General features: G+C 46.7%; 1 protein-coding gene across 3 annotated transcripts in view; it reads left to right on the forward strand.

Moving 5' to 3' along the window:
- The first annotated feature begins 8,233 nt into the window (after window positions 1-8,233).
- The window catches only part of SEC24B (SEC24 homolog B, COPII component), a 38,623-nt gene continuing 29,123 nt past the window's right edge, over window positions 8,234-17,733 (forward strand). For 2 of the 3 annotated variants that reach the window (XM_078875226.1, XM_078875227.1), the window contains exons 1-6: window positions 8,234-8,440; window positions 11,860-12,777; window positions 13,910-13,996; window positions 14,516-14,590; window positions 16,485-16,633; window positions 17,257-17,462. In XM_078875226.1, coding sequence (XP_078731352.1) covers window positions 8,404-8,440; window positions 11,860-12,777; window positions 13,910-13,996; window positions 14,516-14,590; window positions 16,485-16,633; window positions 17,257-17,462 — 1,472 coding nt within the window. In that variant the 5' untranslated portion in view covers window positions 8,234-8,403. The remainder of the gene's footprint in view (window positions 8,441-11,859; window positions 12,778-13,909; window positions 13,997-14,515; window positions 14,591-16,484; window positions 16,634-17,256; window positions 17,463-17,733) is intronic. The other variant, XM_078875228.1, reaches the window with a different exon arrangement.

Below are 17,733 nucleotides of genomic sequence, written 5' to 3' on the forward strand. Positions count from 1 at the left end.
AAATCATGTCTCTAGCTTCTGTATATGTTCTCTTATCCACAAATTCTTCTGTCTGTGTCACTCATTTACACTCTTTTCAACTTTAGCTGTATTTTCCTTGTCAGCGTTTGAGTAATATATATTGACATATTTGAATCTAGATTGAAAACTAATTTCTTTAGAACTGCTTTTGTGTTTAGTGTGTTGTCCTTCCCTCGCACCACCGATTAGTAAGGTTGGCTACGCACGGTGCGAATTAGTTCAACATACAGCCATACGTAATATTTGCGAATCAAAACACTGTACACAACAGATGCCTTTCTCGCAAAAGTGCCATGTGCGGTTTGGAGTCGATAAAAACAACACATTGGACTGCTGTGCTGCATGTGCTAATTGGTCACCAAAATATCGTTTTGGCGTGGAATTAACCCAGAGGAATTGCCAGCGTGTCCCCTTTAAAAAGAAACATATCGCATGATGCATAGCGATATTAATGATGGCACAATCATATTAACCAGACACTTCAGATGTGTGGGTATGATTAAATTATGTCCTTGTGTGTTTGGCTAACGTCCAGGCAGCTGGGTCAACTGAGTGTGAGGAGTGCATGTCCCATGCCAGGTATTTTCGCCAATTCCCTCCTAATCGTGCAGTCGGGGGGAGGTGATGAGGATGCCTTCATATAGCAGTGGATTGAACATGGATGATGGCGATAATAATTAAGACAAAAGCATTTACCACATGTGAACAGAATGCGCAGTATTGATGACACCCGCACCTCCGATTAGCACGGTTGGATACGTACGGTGCGAAAAAAGTTTTACATACATATACGACGTGCACAGCAATTTATCCTGTAGCCTGACCTTGTTTAAAGTTAAAGGGGGAACAGGAGGTCGGGGCAGTGTACGAAAACTAATGGGGGCATTACAAGCTCTGTGAAAAGCGCTTAATAGCTCATCGGATTCCTCAAGTACAGTATAAATGCATACTCTGATTCTGAATGTTAAACCCTGACAATCAGAATTAGTCATGATCCGGTCTGCCTGTGTCTATGGTGCGATCTGCCGTAGCTCTCACCCCCTGTGTATGTACGAGGAATGGCTGTATGGTACCTACTTTTTTACTTGACGGCCGCATAAGAATGCAGAGGGGGCATCGCCCTCCCCGGCGCGACGTGTCTGAGAGCAACTCGAGGCGAAGGAGGCGAAACAACCGAACGCACTTGGCATCACGCCGTCCCCGTCTGCAAACGTGACGGTTGAAATGTCGACCAAGGCATTTAGTATTAGGAGTAATAATAATTTACTTATTTATTCATGAAAACCACACGGATTCGTATAGGTTTATTTTTTCCGGAGTGTTTTGCATTGGGTTTTAATTTTACGATGTGTCCAGCCAATTTGTGATGAGTTTATTATACGGGGATGGAGCCGCAGCACCCGGAGAAAACCCACGCTCGCGAGGGGGCAACGCTCCATCCCCGTACAGATGGAAACATATGGCGATTAGTCCGCTTGATGGCCAGCACTGTGGCGATGTGCCATACCCTGGTAACATAACGCAGAATGTGGCACACACCCTGCCCACGGGAAGGGTGTTTCCCAACCTTTGTGCGGTGATCGACCATCCCTCGCTGCTGCCCCGACAGCGCTGTATTACAGGGCACGGGCATCGCCACCACCGCCTGGCTTGTGTTTGGTTGACCGCAGCCACGCGACTTGAGTATTTCTCCAGCTGATCAGAAATTGCTGACATAGCAGCCAGGAACATTTTTCTATTGAAACCAAATGTTTCGTTTATTATACATTTTTTTCAACGTGCCACTGTAAAGTGTTTGTTGTTTTGCGACGGTAATAGAACAAGTTGGTTTATTAGCGAAGTTAAACAAATAGTTCGCCTAAGGAATGTATAGTGTACCACCAAATTAAACTGCACTGATTTGTGTTTTTTATTGTAATGTATCGCGCAGTATATTGTTAGCAATCAGTGCTAATGGTCTGCAGATGCGTGGGGTGTATACACAGAACTGAACCACTGCATGTTACGATATTATATTGAATAAACTGTACAGATGAATGGACTCTAAACGATTAAGAACCCTTCGAGATAAACATTTAGAAGAATAGAAATGCCATTTAAAAACATACAAAAACGTAGAAATGCACTTATGATTAACAGTACATTACCAAAAATAATAATTATGTTTACACTATGCTATGTGTAAGAGAGGTTAAAACTCAATGCCTTATTTAAAATTCCATGATGAAATTTAAATAGGTATATCCTGTAATTCCACATTAAAGAGTGGGGTGATTATTGTAGACATGATGAAGTGCTTAGCAGTGGTGAAGAGCTACCTGTGTGTGATATTCAGAGTTCACAGTAATACAGCGCAGAATGTTATATATTGCCAACAGTGCTGTATAATGGGACTTAATTGAAACAGGTAAGAGCCTACTGGCAGAGAAATTTGGCATGTAAATATCTAATCGTATGGTAAGCATTGTTAGGTAATTGTCCCACATGTCAGCTAGATGAAGCCATGCCCACAATAGTGTGATACCACAGCCTCGTGATGCCACGTGAGGCGACTTACTCCACTGCAGGCGTCGTCGCAGGCATCTTCCTGCCTTTGGCTGCTATTCTGTCACCAGTCTCTCCCATTGGCCATAGAAGTTTCCTCCTCCTCCTCCTCCTCAAGCCCACTTCTGAATCAGAATATCATAATCCGTTGAGCTTAAAGCTCTTTGTCATATGTTCTTAGGTTTTTTCGGTAAAGTCACGTAGGTAAAAAATTAAAATTAATAAAAGTAAAATAAAAATAAAATAAAAAATCACGACGTTTCGGAGGCAACACAAGCTTCCGTCTTCAGGTGGAACTGTCACAGCACGATTGCTGTATCAAGTGAGATAAATTCCAAGAACACAGTATTTGTATATATACTGGTTGAGGGTGGGAGGAGCCAAGGTAGGCCCTGAATATTATTTTTGTGAGGTTCGGTGCGGCTGAAGCAGGCTGTTAGGAATGAGCCTTTGTCAGATGTCCACTTATATTCTATAACAGTAAATCGGATTATTTCAATTGGCGTTTGTTCCCTGATTCATGTGTTACTCTTTCTGCATCTCGGTGTAATTTAAAGCATGCAATTCTCCAATGCCTCTGCATTTTGAGGTGTTTTTCCATTATATGTGTTAGTTGTGCATGTCTCTCTCCATGTCATAGCACACGCAACAAAAATACTCAACATATTCGTCAAAAGCAGATTATATGCACGGATTGAAAACTTTCTCCAGGCATGTTGCATTTAAATCCAAATTGTATTGCATTGTTAATGAGAAATAGTTAGAGAGCAAGACAGAACCAGACCATATGATAGACATAAGAGTAAAACTCGTGAAGGGACTTTATGCAGATCTCTAAAGAAAAAAAAAACCCTAAATCTAATATTTTTTTCAGATGAGGATGTTCCATATGCCCTTCACAATATGAATTATGGAAAGCCCCTGGACTGGATGGAATCAAGTCAATTTTATTTTGTTTAACCCAGGTGAGAACGCAAGAGACCCAGGATAGTCTCATTTGCGAGAGTGACCTGCAATGAGAAGAACGCTGTGGTCACCATCATGAAAAGCACAACCAGCTGCTGGGTTAAATTAGTTGAGCTGTTTACAAAACGTATATCCAGAAGCGAAATACGTCTCACGTAATGATTCCTGAGTCATTATACTCTTGAACATAAAATACACGGTTACAATGATGCACAAATCAACAGGGCATTGAATACCAACACCAAATCAAATAACACGAGCATTGAAACTTCCCAAGTAATTAAAACTATCAAAATACCGTACATTGCGGGAGTAACTGATAAACTAGCCAGATGTTTGGAAAAACAAAACATCCTAGTCCGATTTGGCATAGTACATAAAATACAAAATTTATATCTGGTACAAAAGATGTCTTTCCGAAGCTATCAACAGAAGGTGTGTACAGGATTAACTGCACGTGTGGTAAATGTTATGTTGGGCAAACAGGACGATGATCAACACGAGACTAAAAGAACATCAGAAAAATGTTAAATTATCCCAAATACAACTGTCAGCAGTAGCAGAACACGCGTGCCAACAAGGACACTCAATTGATTTTGATATTGTTGAACTTTCGTGCAAAACTAGCTACTACTGGCCAAGACTAATTAGAGAATCTATCGAAATTGAAAAATCAAAATAAATGTAACCGTTCGGATAGCTACCGTCTTAGTTCTACGTGGAAGCAAATCATCAAATAATACATTATTTAAATGCATGCCTACAAAGGGCAGCGTACTTCAATAGGGATTACCGTTGGGAGGGCTATTTTAGTAAACACAATAGACAGGAAGGACAAGTTCAAAGGGTTCGCAAAATGCACATGCATAATGTACGTTGCCTCAGTAATCTCCCCCCACATTGTGCAAGAGCGCAGAAGCGTGGTCACCACATCTACGCCTCTATATAAGGAACGAAACAGGTGGACTTCTCCACAAATCTGGCTGTCGCCTGATGAAGCTAGTTGTAATTACTGGCGAAACGTCGTACTCAAATAAAAAATGTTCTGGCTTGGCTCTCCAACACACCGGTTAGTGCTGTACTAGTGACGAATTGGCCACGCTCTGTTTACGTGACAACCCTTACTAGTTGGCTGTGTCGGGTGGTGGCGGGTTTAACGACACATTTATATATTTACGCGATCTAACCCAAGAACCTCTATTATGGATAAAAGACAACCCATTTGCAGAATTACAGATGCTATTTTGCTGTTTATCACGTTTACCCCATATAATTGTTCACAAAGGTCACACAGAACTGAATAACGCTAAATTTTGAGGCCAAACAACCAACCGAGCAAGCTACTGGTAGGAACCTCCTGGTTACACCAGCCCACAGGGGATTATTGTGTCCGTCGTGCAGGGAGGGGCTGGGTGGGGGAGGGAGGGGCTGGGTGGGGAGGGTGGGGAGGGGCTGGGTGGGGATGGTGGGGAGGGGCTTGGTGGGGAGGGTAGGGGGGTGCTGGGTGGGGCTGGGTGGGGGGTGGGGAGGGTGGGGAGGGGCTGGGTAGGGGGGCTGGGTGGGGAGGGGCTGGGTGGGGAGGGAGGGGCAGGATGGGGAGGGGCTGGGTGGGGAGGGTGGGGAGGTGCTGAGTGGGGAGGGGTGGGGCTGGGTGGGGGAGGGGCTGGTCACCCCGTGATGCCCTTATCAAACTCAACATTTAACCTACTCACGCCGACTTGTGCCCGCCCTCACAGTCGGCCATATTTGCGGAATACACCACGCCGCCGTTGACCCTGGCCATTGACCGAGCAACCCAACGTTCCTACCAGCTCCCTCCGCAGGAATGTGTTCTACCAATGGCTAAACAAGTACTGTGCTATCAGACGTCCAATGATGGATATCATTAACATGTGATGATGTCCATTGCTGGGCGGTGGTGGCTCTGCACGTGCCCTGTAACCTAGCACTGTGGAGGCAGCAGCGGGGCTTGGTGGATCGCTGCACAAATACTCTTTGTTTTTTCGGTGAAGTCACGCATTTTATTGATTATTTTACCTACGTAACTTTACCGAAAAAAACAAAGAGTATGAATCCTTGCGGTCACGAAAGCTTCAAATCTAGAATCACTGCACCAATGTTGGGAAACAGCCTTCCCGCAAACAGGGTGCGCGCCATCGTCTGCGTCCTGGTACCAGGGTATGGCACGTCGACACAACGATGCACAGCAAGCGGACTAATCGCCATCTGTTTGCATCTGTATGGGGATGGAGTGTTGCACCCTCTCGAGCGTGGGTTTTTGTCCGAGTGCTCGGGTTTCCTCCTCACGTGTCGTCGTCGGCATCGCAGTCGTGAGAGACCATCGATGTCTTGTGCCTTGGTTGGTGAGGTCTCAGCGCAGCGTCTGCTGCGGCTGCCAAGTCCAATCCGTGAGAGGCAGACATGGCCGCAGTTTTCTTGGTTCTTTCGGTAAAGTCACGTAGAAGGGAAGTAATAAAATAATAAAAATAAAAACATAATAAAATAATTCTCACGACGTTTCGGCCACAACGCAAGCAGCCGTCCTCAGGTGAAGACCAGGTCTGTCGGGGAGACAGCGTCTGAATGAAACACCACCACGCTTGGAAAGTCTATTTAAGCTGGGTTGGAAGGGGGGAAGGGCGCCTTGACAAAATAATTTGCATATCAAGAGGAATTTAGCATATTTATGGGAAAGCAAGTATGTGATTAGTACTACTTGTGAAATGCGTAGGAGGTGGGCGGGGGGTTTCAAAGTCATATTATGCCCGTGCATTATGCAGGATTAGCAGCATCAAAGGGAGGGGATAGGGGGTAGCATTAATAAGGGAAGGAATGTTAATAGTATGTAGCTGCAGTAACTAAACAACCACGTAAAAAACTAAAGTATAAACTACATAGTATCATATTCTCAGGTTTTTTCGGTAAAGTCACGTAGGTAAAACATTAAAAGTAATGAAAGTAAAATAAAACAAAACAAAAATAAAATTCACGACGTTTCGGAGGCAACACAAGTCTCCGTCATCAGGTGGGACCGTCACAGCCAGATTAGCTGCATCAAGTGAAGCAATGATTCAAGATGTAATCCCTTATAAGCAAGTTGAAGGGGGGGAGGAGAGGGGGGGGGAGTTCATCAGAATGTGGTAGCCAATGAATGGAACGTATCGGGAGGGAGGGGGGTGGGAGGGGGAGGGAGCCAACAAAACATTTGGCGACGGCTTGGACGCGGCTGCTGCGCACGCCAACACAATGGGCAGAAAGGGGGGAGGGGAGGTCTGATACACATGATAGAACAAAGGAACGAAAATGCCCATGTTTATACCAATGCAGGCTGAAAAATGAAGAGAGTACTGTTAAAAATAACTGGGGATGTTAACACTCGGTGAAGTAAATTAAAATAGTGCCTGTCAGATAAGATGGTCCAAAAAGTGTAATTAAGTCTTTTTTGCGTGGTTAATAACATCTTTCCAGTGATTACTGAGTTTGTACCCATCATCACGGTTGAAATTATGTCTGTGTTTGTATATTTGTATGGCTTCGTGTACATAGTATCATCAGTATACTAAATATACTCTCCAATACGCTGTTTTATTTTTATTATTTTATTACTTCCCTTCTACGTGACTTTAACGAAATAACCAAAAAGATGAATCCCTGCAGTCACGAAAGCTTTAAATCGAAATAATAAAATACAATTCTCACGACGCTGTCTTTCCGACAGACCTGCTCTTCACCTGAGGACGGCTGCTTGCGTTGTGGCCGAAACGTCGTGAGAATTGTATTTAATGTTTTATTTTTATTATTTTATATTTCCTTCTACGTGACTTTACCGAAAGAACCAAAAAGATGAATCCCTGCAGTCACGAAAGCTTTACATCGAAATTTAACGTCCCCTTCGTACATCAATTAAATGTAATATCATTTTAGAGAGTTTAGTAAAAGTGACACGCAATGGATCGTGAAAGGGTCGCTGATAAGATTGGTCAAGAATGCCTGTATCGTGTGCGTTACGTGACCGATCAAGTTATTCAGATTCAACACGAAGCTCTGTCGGGCGAATCTTGTCGCATAAATTTATTCTGAGGCCAAATTTTGACTTACAACTTTCGTGACTGCAGGAATTCTTATTCTATGGTTCTTTCGGTAAAGTCACGTAGATAGAAAATAAAGTGATTTAATATATCACAGCCTGTTCCTGATGACGACCGCTGGTGTTGCGATCGAAACGTCGTGATATTTTTAATCATTTTATTTTTATTTTTTATTTATAATTATTTTTTCTATCTACGTGACTTTACCGAAATACCATAGAACATGATATTATTCTGAAGCCCCCCTCGCCCCCCCCCCCCACATCTCGCCCCCCCCCCCCTTCTCGCCCCCCCCCCATTCTCGCCCCCCCCATTCTCGCCCCCTCCCCCTTCTCGCCCCCCTCTCACCCTCACCCCTCTGCCCCCTCTCGCTCCACTCCATCCCCCCCTCGCACCCCCCCTCTCGCCCCCCCCCCCTCTCGCCCCCCCCCCCTCTCGCCCCCCCCTCTCGCCCCCCCCCTCTCGCCCCCCCCCTCTCGCCCTCCCCCCTCTCGCCCCCCCCCCCCTCTCGCCCCCCCCCGCACTCCCCTCTCACCCCCTCCGCCCCCCTCTCCCCCCTTTCGCCCCCCCCGCGCTCCCCCTCTCCTCCCCATTCGTAGTGACGTCACTGCCGGCGCACTGTACACAGACTGTACGGCATCACGGCTCGCCTTGGACCGCGGCGTCCCTGCCGCTAATTTCTTCACTTTTAGTCGCCCTCGACTTGAATTGATTATTCCGCTTTTACTAATCCTCTCGCTTTGTTCGCAGTCGTCGTCGGTGGTGAGAGGGGGGAGGGGGGACGATGTCGGCTCCAGGTCGCGAGCTGCAGCGCGACAACGGTGAGCGGCGCTCTTAATGAATGGAGGGGGTGGGAGACGAGGCGATTTGGGCCCTCTCACGCCTCTCTCTCTCACGTCCCTCAGTCAGACACTCACTCTCTCTCACTCTCTCACGCCTCTCTCACGCCTCTCTCTCTCACGTCCCTCTCTCTCTCTCCTCTCTCACGTCCCTCAGTCAGACACTCACTCTCTCTCACTCTCTCACGCCTCTCTCACGCCTCTCTCTCAAGTCCCTCGCTGTCAGCCACTCACACTCTCTCCTCTCTCACGTCTCTCTGTCAGACACTCACTCTCTAACGCCTTTCTCACGCCTCTCTCTCACGTCCCTCGCTGTCAGCCACTCTCTCACGTTTCTCTGTCAGACACTCACTCTCTCACGTCTCTCTCCTCTCTGTCAGGCACTCACTCTCTCACGTCTCTCTCACGGCTCTCTCGCCCCTCTCTCGCTGTAAGGCTCTCACACATTCTCTCGGATTAATTATTATTTAAGGCGGTATGAAGCTGTCATTGCCACACACGTCGATAATCGATAATGAACGATGGGAGAGGGGGTGATAAGAAATGAGAAAGAACTGGGCTTTGCGCCTAACCTCATTTCTATCTCGGTGTGAGAACTGAGCTCTACCCGCCCTGTGCTGGAGAGGTGCTGGCGAGGTTACTGGGCCAGGATTAAGCGCCTCTTTGTCCCCACGTGTCCCTAGCCGGGCTCGGTCCTTTCCCAAGCCACCAACATTTAACGTGGATATTGTGTTGGTGCCTTCTTTGGAGAGGTGGTGAGGGCACTACGCTATACGTCCGGTGACCTAATTAAACTCCCAGACACGGCTCACATCAGTGGCGAGTAATATGTGAACCAGACCCGTGCCTCACAACCCACGCTGACCAGCGAAGTGAGGTTAAACAATCTCCGCGACGAACACGGTGAGGGAGAGAGGCCTTCGTATATATGTACTATACTTATCTATTTATAACTTTTTTCGCACCGTACGTAGCCAAACAGTGGATTGACAAGTGTCTTATAGTTCATATTTTAAACCCCAAACATGGCTGAAGAGTTAAAATATCAAGTGATGTCACAGTACTCACGTATTTCCCCCCCTACATTGACCCCTCGTGACAGCATGGATGGTTGTGGAGTTGGTCTCACTCTCACTTGTGTGGTCATGTGCCAAGCCCTACTGGTTGGTGATCGATTTGGTCCTGGAAAGCCTCTTCCCTTTGCGGGAACAGTTTTGTTACCGACTGGTCGTGATGGAAACGTGGCAACTGCGATGACAAATTATGCCAACACCTGCCTACGTACGCTTTGTGGGGCCCAGCATTTGCTGTGTTTGTTCTGTCCAGCTGCTTGTATGTACACTGTAGTTAATTTTACTTAAGCCTTAGCCTAAGAGCAAAACAATTGACTTGGTTGTCCTTCAGACAACATAACACGTCTCTCGTAGCTGAAAGGCAACATTTTGTCGGCACGTAAATTGCATTACCCGATTGTAGTGGGGGGTGGTGCTGTTAATATTGGGTCAGCACAGCTGAGTTTGTTCAGACATTGTTGTTATCATATCTTTGATTGAAAGCATTGTTCTTGTTTATCCTCTGGCAAAACACAGCCTGGGGGCTAGTCTATTATCCACAGTTATCAGAATTGCTAATTATATAATAACATTCTGCCTTAACCCTTTCTGCACATCTTACCCAACTGTGGTCTCTTTTTGAGTTGTATACATTCTTGTAACAAAATTCCAGTGTATTTATAGAACGGATAATCTATTTTGTGGGATTAATTCCATGCATATCAATGTATGGTTTCTTGATAGAATACCACAATTAACTTTTTAAAATCTTATCTGTACCTGAAATTCCATTTATGTGTACTATCCCCCTACATTTACCAATCTCGGACATGTTTTGTTGAAGTAATAACAGCGTATGGAAATCTACATTATACATTATAACCTTGAAATGTGATGTTTTGACTCAAAATAGCAAAACAAATTTTTTCACATGAACACAATTTTAATTATCAATATGTTTGCTTTAATTGAAAACACCAAGGGATGTGGAATGGACAGATGTCCATAAATTATGCAATCTCTCCCGTCCCCCCCTCACTTGCTCAGATTATAGAAATAAAATATATTGCTTTTTCGGTTTCAGAATAGCTGTCAAATTTTTGAGCAGGGATTGCTGGTCACAGGATGTGAGAAAAGTGTCTAAATAGGGACACATGTGTCTTTTTGTGAAGCGAATGTGCCAGGAAACGAGAGTTGCAAAACGGAGAAATGTGGAAAAGGTTGGAATTGGAGCAAAGACTGCAAAAAAAAATATTGCCACTCACTGTCACATGCACCGAAATGGTTTGGGATAATTCCAGTGAGATGTTATTAAATATGCTGGGTTTGAGATTCCAGTTTTTAAAATGTGCCTTCATGACAACATTTCTATTGGAGGTTAATCTCAAACTCAATATATATGTGGTCCAAATATGCCAGAAACAGTGTTTGGCAGTGTTTGGCATACTTCGATCTGGTGACCTGAGTTTGATTACAAAAAACTCAACACATTGCTCAATAACACTGCTTTGAAATAAGAATATGTATGTATTAGGGGTGCCACATTGGCGAGATGTTTACGACCTCGCTTGGTATACAAAGTAATTCCGACCCTGACCCCTCCATATTTGGAGTTTGCATGTTGTCCCCGTGGATTTTTCTCCGGTTTCTCCCTCCACTTTTAGAAACATGCGTTTAGAGTATTTGCCTGCTATAATTTTCCACACGATAAGCTGCAAAGTTGAGTTTTCATTTGTGACCAAATCACTTCTCAAAAAGAGCTTTATAGCTCAGTGGGCCTTACCTGGTAGAACAAAAAGAAAACAAATAAGCGACGTTTCGGGCAATGGCCCTTCATAGCGCAGTTTGATTATCATCAGTGGTGAGTGATATCTGAAGTGGTTCTGCACCCCCCTCTACCCCTTCATCAACCTTCACTGAGCAGCGTAGTGAAGCAAGGTCAAACAAGCCCCATGACCGACCTGCTGAAGAGAGGCCTTTGTCCAGGAGTGGATTGACAAATGGCCAAACATTTATAAAATATAATTTAAGCAAATATTAAGGAGCAGTATATATATAATTTAGCGTTTTATTTTTGTCAAATCGGCTTGTCTTGTGAGAAATATTTGTTACCGCAACATACATACGCTCATTTACACGTTTATGTTTAAAATGGTTTAAACGAAACAAAGCACCTCTTTGCCCAATATACTGTTTGGTTGCTATAAAGCGTCTGTATATAAATAGGGATTTGTATTAGCATTGTGGAATTTAAAATATATTCTGATATGTTGTTTAAAATAAGTCAAAACTGGATATTGGCGTGACGCTTGTCAAGTTTATCTTATATTTTCGTGTTACTTTTTGCAGGTTCTGCACACAACTGGTACCCAGCCATCCCACAGCCTGGCCCCTACAATGCTTACCCCTACCAGTCCCAGCCTGCTCACTCGGTGGACACAAACGGCCTGGTATTCCCTCCCACGTCCTACCACCACCACCATCACCACCCTCCAACTTCCGCACAGCACCCCTACGGGCATCACACCATGCCACCACTGACCAGTGGGCAGCCACCAGGGAGCCGAGCTCCTGTGGTGGTGGGGCAGCCGCCCCTCCCGGGACACCTCGCCAGTGCCCCAAGAGGCCTTCCTCCTCCCATGCAGCACCGGATGGCGGCACCTAATGTGCAGGCAGGGGAACCGTATGGACCAAGAAAACCCTCACAGCCTTACCCGGCCATGCCTACGTCTCATCAACGTTGTCCTCCTCCTCAACTGGCGACCACACGTGGCCCACCCCTCGAGCCGAATTGCTACCAGAAAGGGCCCGCCTCAAGTTATGGCTATCAGACGCATGCTGGGTTCTTCCAGCAAGTCCCGAATGTGACGGCAACGACCCCGTACGCTTTGCCGCCCGGCCACCAAGCGGCAGCAACGGTGGCGCCCGCCCCACGGCCGCCGGCAGCAGCAGCAGCTTCGGCGACCCTGCGACCCCCAAGCAGCAATGCCGCTGCTCCTCATCGCTCAGCGCTGGAAACTGCTGCTTCTGCCTCCGGAACGCAGCAGCAGCAGCCGCCCAGGAGCGAGGCTGACATGACCACGAGACAACATCTGCCAGCAGCGAACTTCACCGCCGGCGCGCATCCACCACGGTCGCACGCTGCACCAGGCGTGGTGCCACCGGCCGCGCTGAACGTGCCGGACGCGGAGTCCATGGGGCCCGCTCACTCAGCCGAAGCGGCGTTTACGAGTCATCAAACGCACCTGAGCGCCGGCTATCCTACAGGTGATACTTCTCCACTTTTACCCACAGGCCCCATTGAGTGCCAGGAACCTGGCAAATTAAGTAAAGCTGTCCGCAATGCACCGCAGCTCTAGATGTAGCAGCCGCTCCCGTTGTTTTATACGATGTGCGATGTGGCGCTTGTACTGTAAACGTATGATATCTGGGTGCGAAAAACTTAAAGGAGAAAAATGGTCACGAAAGTCACAGCCACCTCGCCATTATTTTTGTATTTGCCAAGAGTAATTTCCATTTCCATGTTAAGTGTTGAATCAGCTGTTTGATCAAGCCAACTGTCCCCAACTCCCCACTTCCCCCCTCATGATGTCATTGTGGTTGGAAATTCCTGGCAAGTGTTAAGAGAGGAAAGCTTTTTAATGGCAGGATCTTTTCCTGGTTTGGCAACGGCATTGGTTCGCATCCGTGTGACCCGACTTTTCAAGTAGTCTCATGTAACCTGTAAGATTTAAATATAATTTGGTACACAGTGACGATCGTGGATTAAATAATGGCACAGTGTTGGTATTGGGTTATTTTAACTGTTAAATGTTGCGTGTGTGGTTTTTTTTATGAAAGCCACTTAAAGATATTTGTGACAGGCCAGCACTTACTTAAGGCCTCATTTGCCATGCGATTAAAGAGCTGTTTTCTGAGCGAGTTTGGGCTAGAAGCGCGACACACTCTTTCATCGTTTTCATCCCTAGCTGCCGCTTTCATATTAACGAAGTTGTGACGTTACCGTCGTGAGTGTCGCTGAATGTTTTGCCGCTGCAACGTCGTCCGAACTGCAATAAACCCTTTTCATTGCCACAAAAAATACAATTCACATTTATGTTCCGAAAACACTTGCACAAGTGTGCATGCATCTAGCCGTTGGTTCACTGCACCGTGTAGCTTTGGCTTAAATTTCCTTTGCTGTCTACGCTGTTCGTTAGCACAGCACATAAAATAGGGTAAGAAAGCATGCGGCGTTGGCAGCAGGTTTTGGGATGGTGGTGGGTGTGCTCACCTCCTCTGGCTAATTAGTTGGAGTCGACGTCTTTCTCTGATTAGCTTCGTGCACTGTGTTCTTAACTTCGCATGAATGCCAATTATTTTTTTGGTTTTGTGACTAAGCCGCTTGCGTTTCCAACAGGGATGAGAGCCGTCAGCTCATCATACTGTGACGGCTCCGGCACCGCTACGCCTTTATCCTCCTCATCTGCAGCTGACGACGACTCAGGTGATGACACGCTCACCCAGACGTCAGTCATTGTCTGGGCAAGTGTTATCATTCTGTTCTTTAATCGATCGTAGAAGCCCTATCTTTTTGGCTTTAAGTACATATAAGTGTGTCTTTGTCTACTCCAGTAGTGTAGCGGTTAGTGCACTGCGCTATGAACCCACGATCCGACTTCGATTCCCGCTCATGGCCAAGACCAGTGACGATTTTCTGAACTGGTCCTGGGCCTCCCGTAGGTCGGCTCAGCCTCAAATTAGTTAATGGTGCGGTGTGTAAACATCGCCACTTGGGAGACAAAGGTGCTTGGGTGTGGTGCTTGCCACCCACCCCCTTGTGTGCCGTGCCAGTGTTCATAGGTGCTGGCTAACTGCACTTGTCCCAACAGTCTGTTAAGGCTATACGGAGGTCTTTGTGTTTGCTCTAAAGCTTATTGGCTGCTGATGGTGGGTATTGGGGATAACAGAGATGTTGGTGTTAATGCTGCGAAATGATGGTGGTTACGGTGGTGATGATGACTAGATTCAGACGCTTCCTGCAGCAGTGACCTTCAAGAGAACTGTGGTTATGATGCCCTGGAGGATGGTGGCTATTCTGGTGAGTAATACACATTAACACATTTATTAAATGTCAGTATTTTATAGTTTTTTCAGGTTTGTGCATGCGTGTGTGTTTGTTGTCTTTTTTGCGCATTGCGCTACAAATCTGGCGACCTGAGTTTGATTCCCACCCACGACCAAGAAGAGTGACGAATATCTGAACCGATCCTGGGTCTCACCTAGGTCAAGTCAATCTTAAATTAGTACCTGGTTCGGTGTGTAAGTATCAGCACTAGGGAGATAAAGGCGGCGAGACATGGTATTGGTCACCCACCCTCTCGTGTACTGTGCCTCCCTTTAAAGGTGCTAACAGCACTTGTCCCAAAAGTCTGTTAAAGCTGTTGCGTGTGGGGAGCAGAAATGTCGTGGTTTTGCAAACGGCACTGCGTTCCTAGAAAACTGGGTTCAAATCCAGGCCTCATGCAACATCAGTTGCAGGACAATCTGCAACTGCTCACTTGATAGTCTCAATTCCAAATCACAGTTCTGAACCAACAGAGGTGCCTTGAACCCATTACACTCAACATCTATGAATTGAAAACAATTATTCCATACTCGATTCAATGTGTGCTATCTGCAGCCTAAGACTCTATTAATTGATGGACTGACATATGATTCCATTCCTAACAATACAAATGACCCTACATCAGGGGTCGAGAAAAACTCAATATTTCAAGACCCGCAATGCATGTGACTACGAGACGGCGGTCCTTCATTGATAACGTCACGAAGCAGTCCTTTAAGAGCCGCAACTGGCTCCGGAGCTGCAGGTTGTTGACCCCTGCCATCTACAATGTGTGCTTGAGCACCTTCACACTAAGGAAGGCTAAGTGTCTGGCATCTGTTGCCTGCACGCGCACCCCTCACTACACGGCGGGTAACTCGCGATTATTCGTGGGTGGATTAGCCGGGCTGGAGATTAACCTTGCTTGCAGAAAATGTGCAGTTGTATTTTTTTGCACACACCGCTGGTTTAATTATCACTTGCTCATCACTAGTCGGGAGTCTGCGATTGGTTTAATCAAAAGACAAATACAAAGAACCCCCGTATAGCCTTACCAGACTTTTGGGGCAAGTGCTGTTTGTGAGCACCTATGATGGCCGGAACAGCACATCAGGGGGTGGGTGGCTAACACCATGCCCGGCCGCCTCAGTCTCTCCAGTGGCGATATTTACACATCGCACCTGGTACTCATTTGAGGCGGAGTCGACCTAGGGGATGCCCAGGACCGGTTCAGATAATCATCACTGGTGTTGGCCGTGAGCAGGAATCGAACTCGGGCCACTGGGTTTGTAGCGCAGCGCGCTCACCGCTGACTGTATACCCTGCAGAATAGTCGATATAAATATATAAGAGGGACTTGTGAGAATGGGGCCCCGCAGGATATAAGGTGCAAAAAGCAGCCCTGGGGGTTCTCCCTTCATATGTAAACGTCCGGAGGTTGAACCCTTGGCTGAGAAGATTCTCATTAATGCAAACACACGGGGCTCAATTGAATGTGCAGCCACAGCATGCAGAGTGGTACAGGAGTTGACGGCATTGCGGCATTTTTTTGTGGGCGCCATGCTGGGAGATGGAAGTGCAAGAGTCGGCCAGTGTTTTGGCCTTGACAGACATATCACCCAGACCAAGATGGGGGCCCCCAAGGCATCGTGTAACTCATGCGCATGTTTGTTTTCCTTAGCATATATTAGACGCCCTGTGATATTCCCAGCCGATGCGGCGTAATTGAAGTGGAAATTGTGCGCAGCCGGAGTCTATAATGAATGCGCTCCACATCTGCTAATTTATCACTGCACTTCGTGAAGATACTTGTTGAATGCTATGCGATGAAAGTGGCATTTGGATGAAGTTTTTATTGGTTTTTGCTTTCCGCTCCGCTGCGCAACAGACTTGGATGCTACACACACCTGCCTCGATCGCCCCCCAGGGTCCAACACCCAACGGAATCCACCCCAAGAATCCAGAAACACGAAGCTCAATTGCCAGCAGTCTACCTACTCGAATTCGCCCGCACACATTGGAAGGCCTGCTCAACAGGTACGTGCAAAGTAATTATCTTTGCGGCTTTGTTTCTGCCTACGTGCCTTCGCATGATCCCATTGGTTTCTGATTATGCTCGATTAGCCACGCATGCGTGCACCGTCTCCTCGCCACTATCCATTCGAAGGGAGAACAGTTATTGTGCGTTGATGTAGGACTTTAATGACACTCGCCCAGAAGGGATCTGAATTGATACCTCGTACCATAACGTGATGTAGCACAATCGTGATGTGACATGGATTGCACAGCTAGGAAAATATTTGGGAAAAAATATGAAAATCATTATTATCTGGGCTATTCTGTGATACACAGCATTGCCTGCCTCTGAAATGATACCAATAATAAAATTTGGATAAAATCAATATTCCTTGACCTCATTATGCATTTTAAAACATTCAGTTGTGGAAAATGTCGCAGCAGCTGCTACCGTGCAGCAGCTGTAGTGATTTTGCAGAAGGCAGAACGTGTTGAGGTACAATGTCACCGGCGGCTTTGGCCACGATGGCACCTCTTGATCTTGACTGACAACTTGTGGCTGCTTGACGACACTGAAATGTTCGTTCTCCCCCCCCCCCCGGGGGGGCCCTGTCCTCCACATGTCGCCCACCCCCCTCTGCCAGGGCGGTTACTCCGGGCTGGGCGAGCTGAGCGCACGTATGCAGGGTCTCGCGCTGCAGCGGTCTCCACGCGACTCCTCGGGGATGCCCTACGACGACATGCGACCCGTTGACCTGCTGCAGGAGCGCTTCGTGCTGCCGCCCACGCCGATGCCCGCCCCGAGGCCCCGCATCCACACGCACCTCAGCAAGCGCAACTGCAGCCCCGAGTATTAACCGCTATTCACAGCGCCATCATTGTCTCCAACCGTCATGATCATCGTTTAACTATTTTAACTTTTTTATTTTACCGGGTAAAGCCCATTGAGCTATGTAGTTATTTTTCCGAAGTGACCTGGCCACAAATGATAGCTCAACGAAGTGGCTTATCACAGACATTTATAGCCGCCAAATACTCTAAACACATGTTTATAAATGTGGAGGGGAAAACCGGAGGACCCGGAGACAAATCCATACGACCACCAGGAGAACACGCAAACT

The sequence above is a fragment of the Lampetra fluviatilis genome, chromosome 41, assembly GCF_964198595.1.
Source record: "Lampetra fluviatilis chromosome 41, kcLamFluv1.1, whole genome shotgun sequence".
Classification (NCBI taxonomy): Eukaryota; Metazoa; Chordata; class Hyperoartia; order Petromyzontiformes; family Petromyzontidae; genus Lampetra; species Lampetra fluviatilis.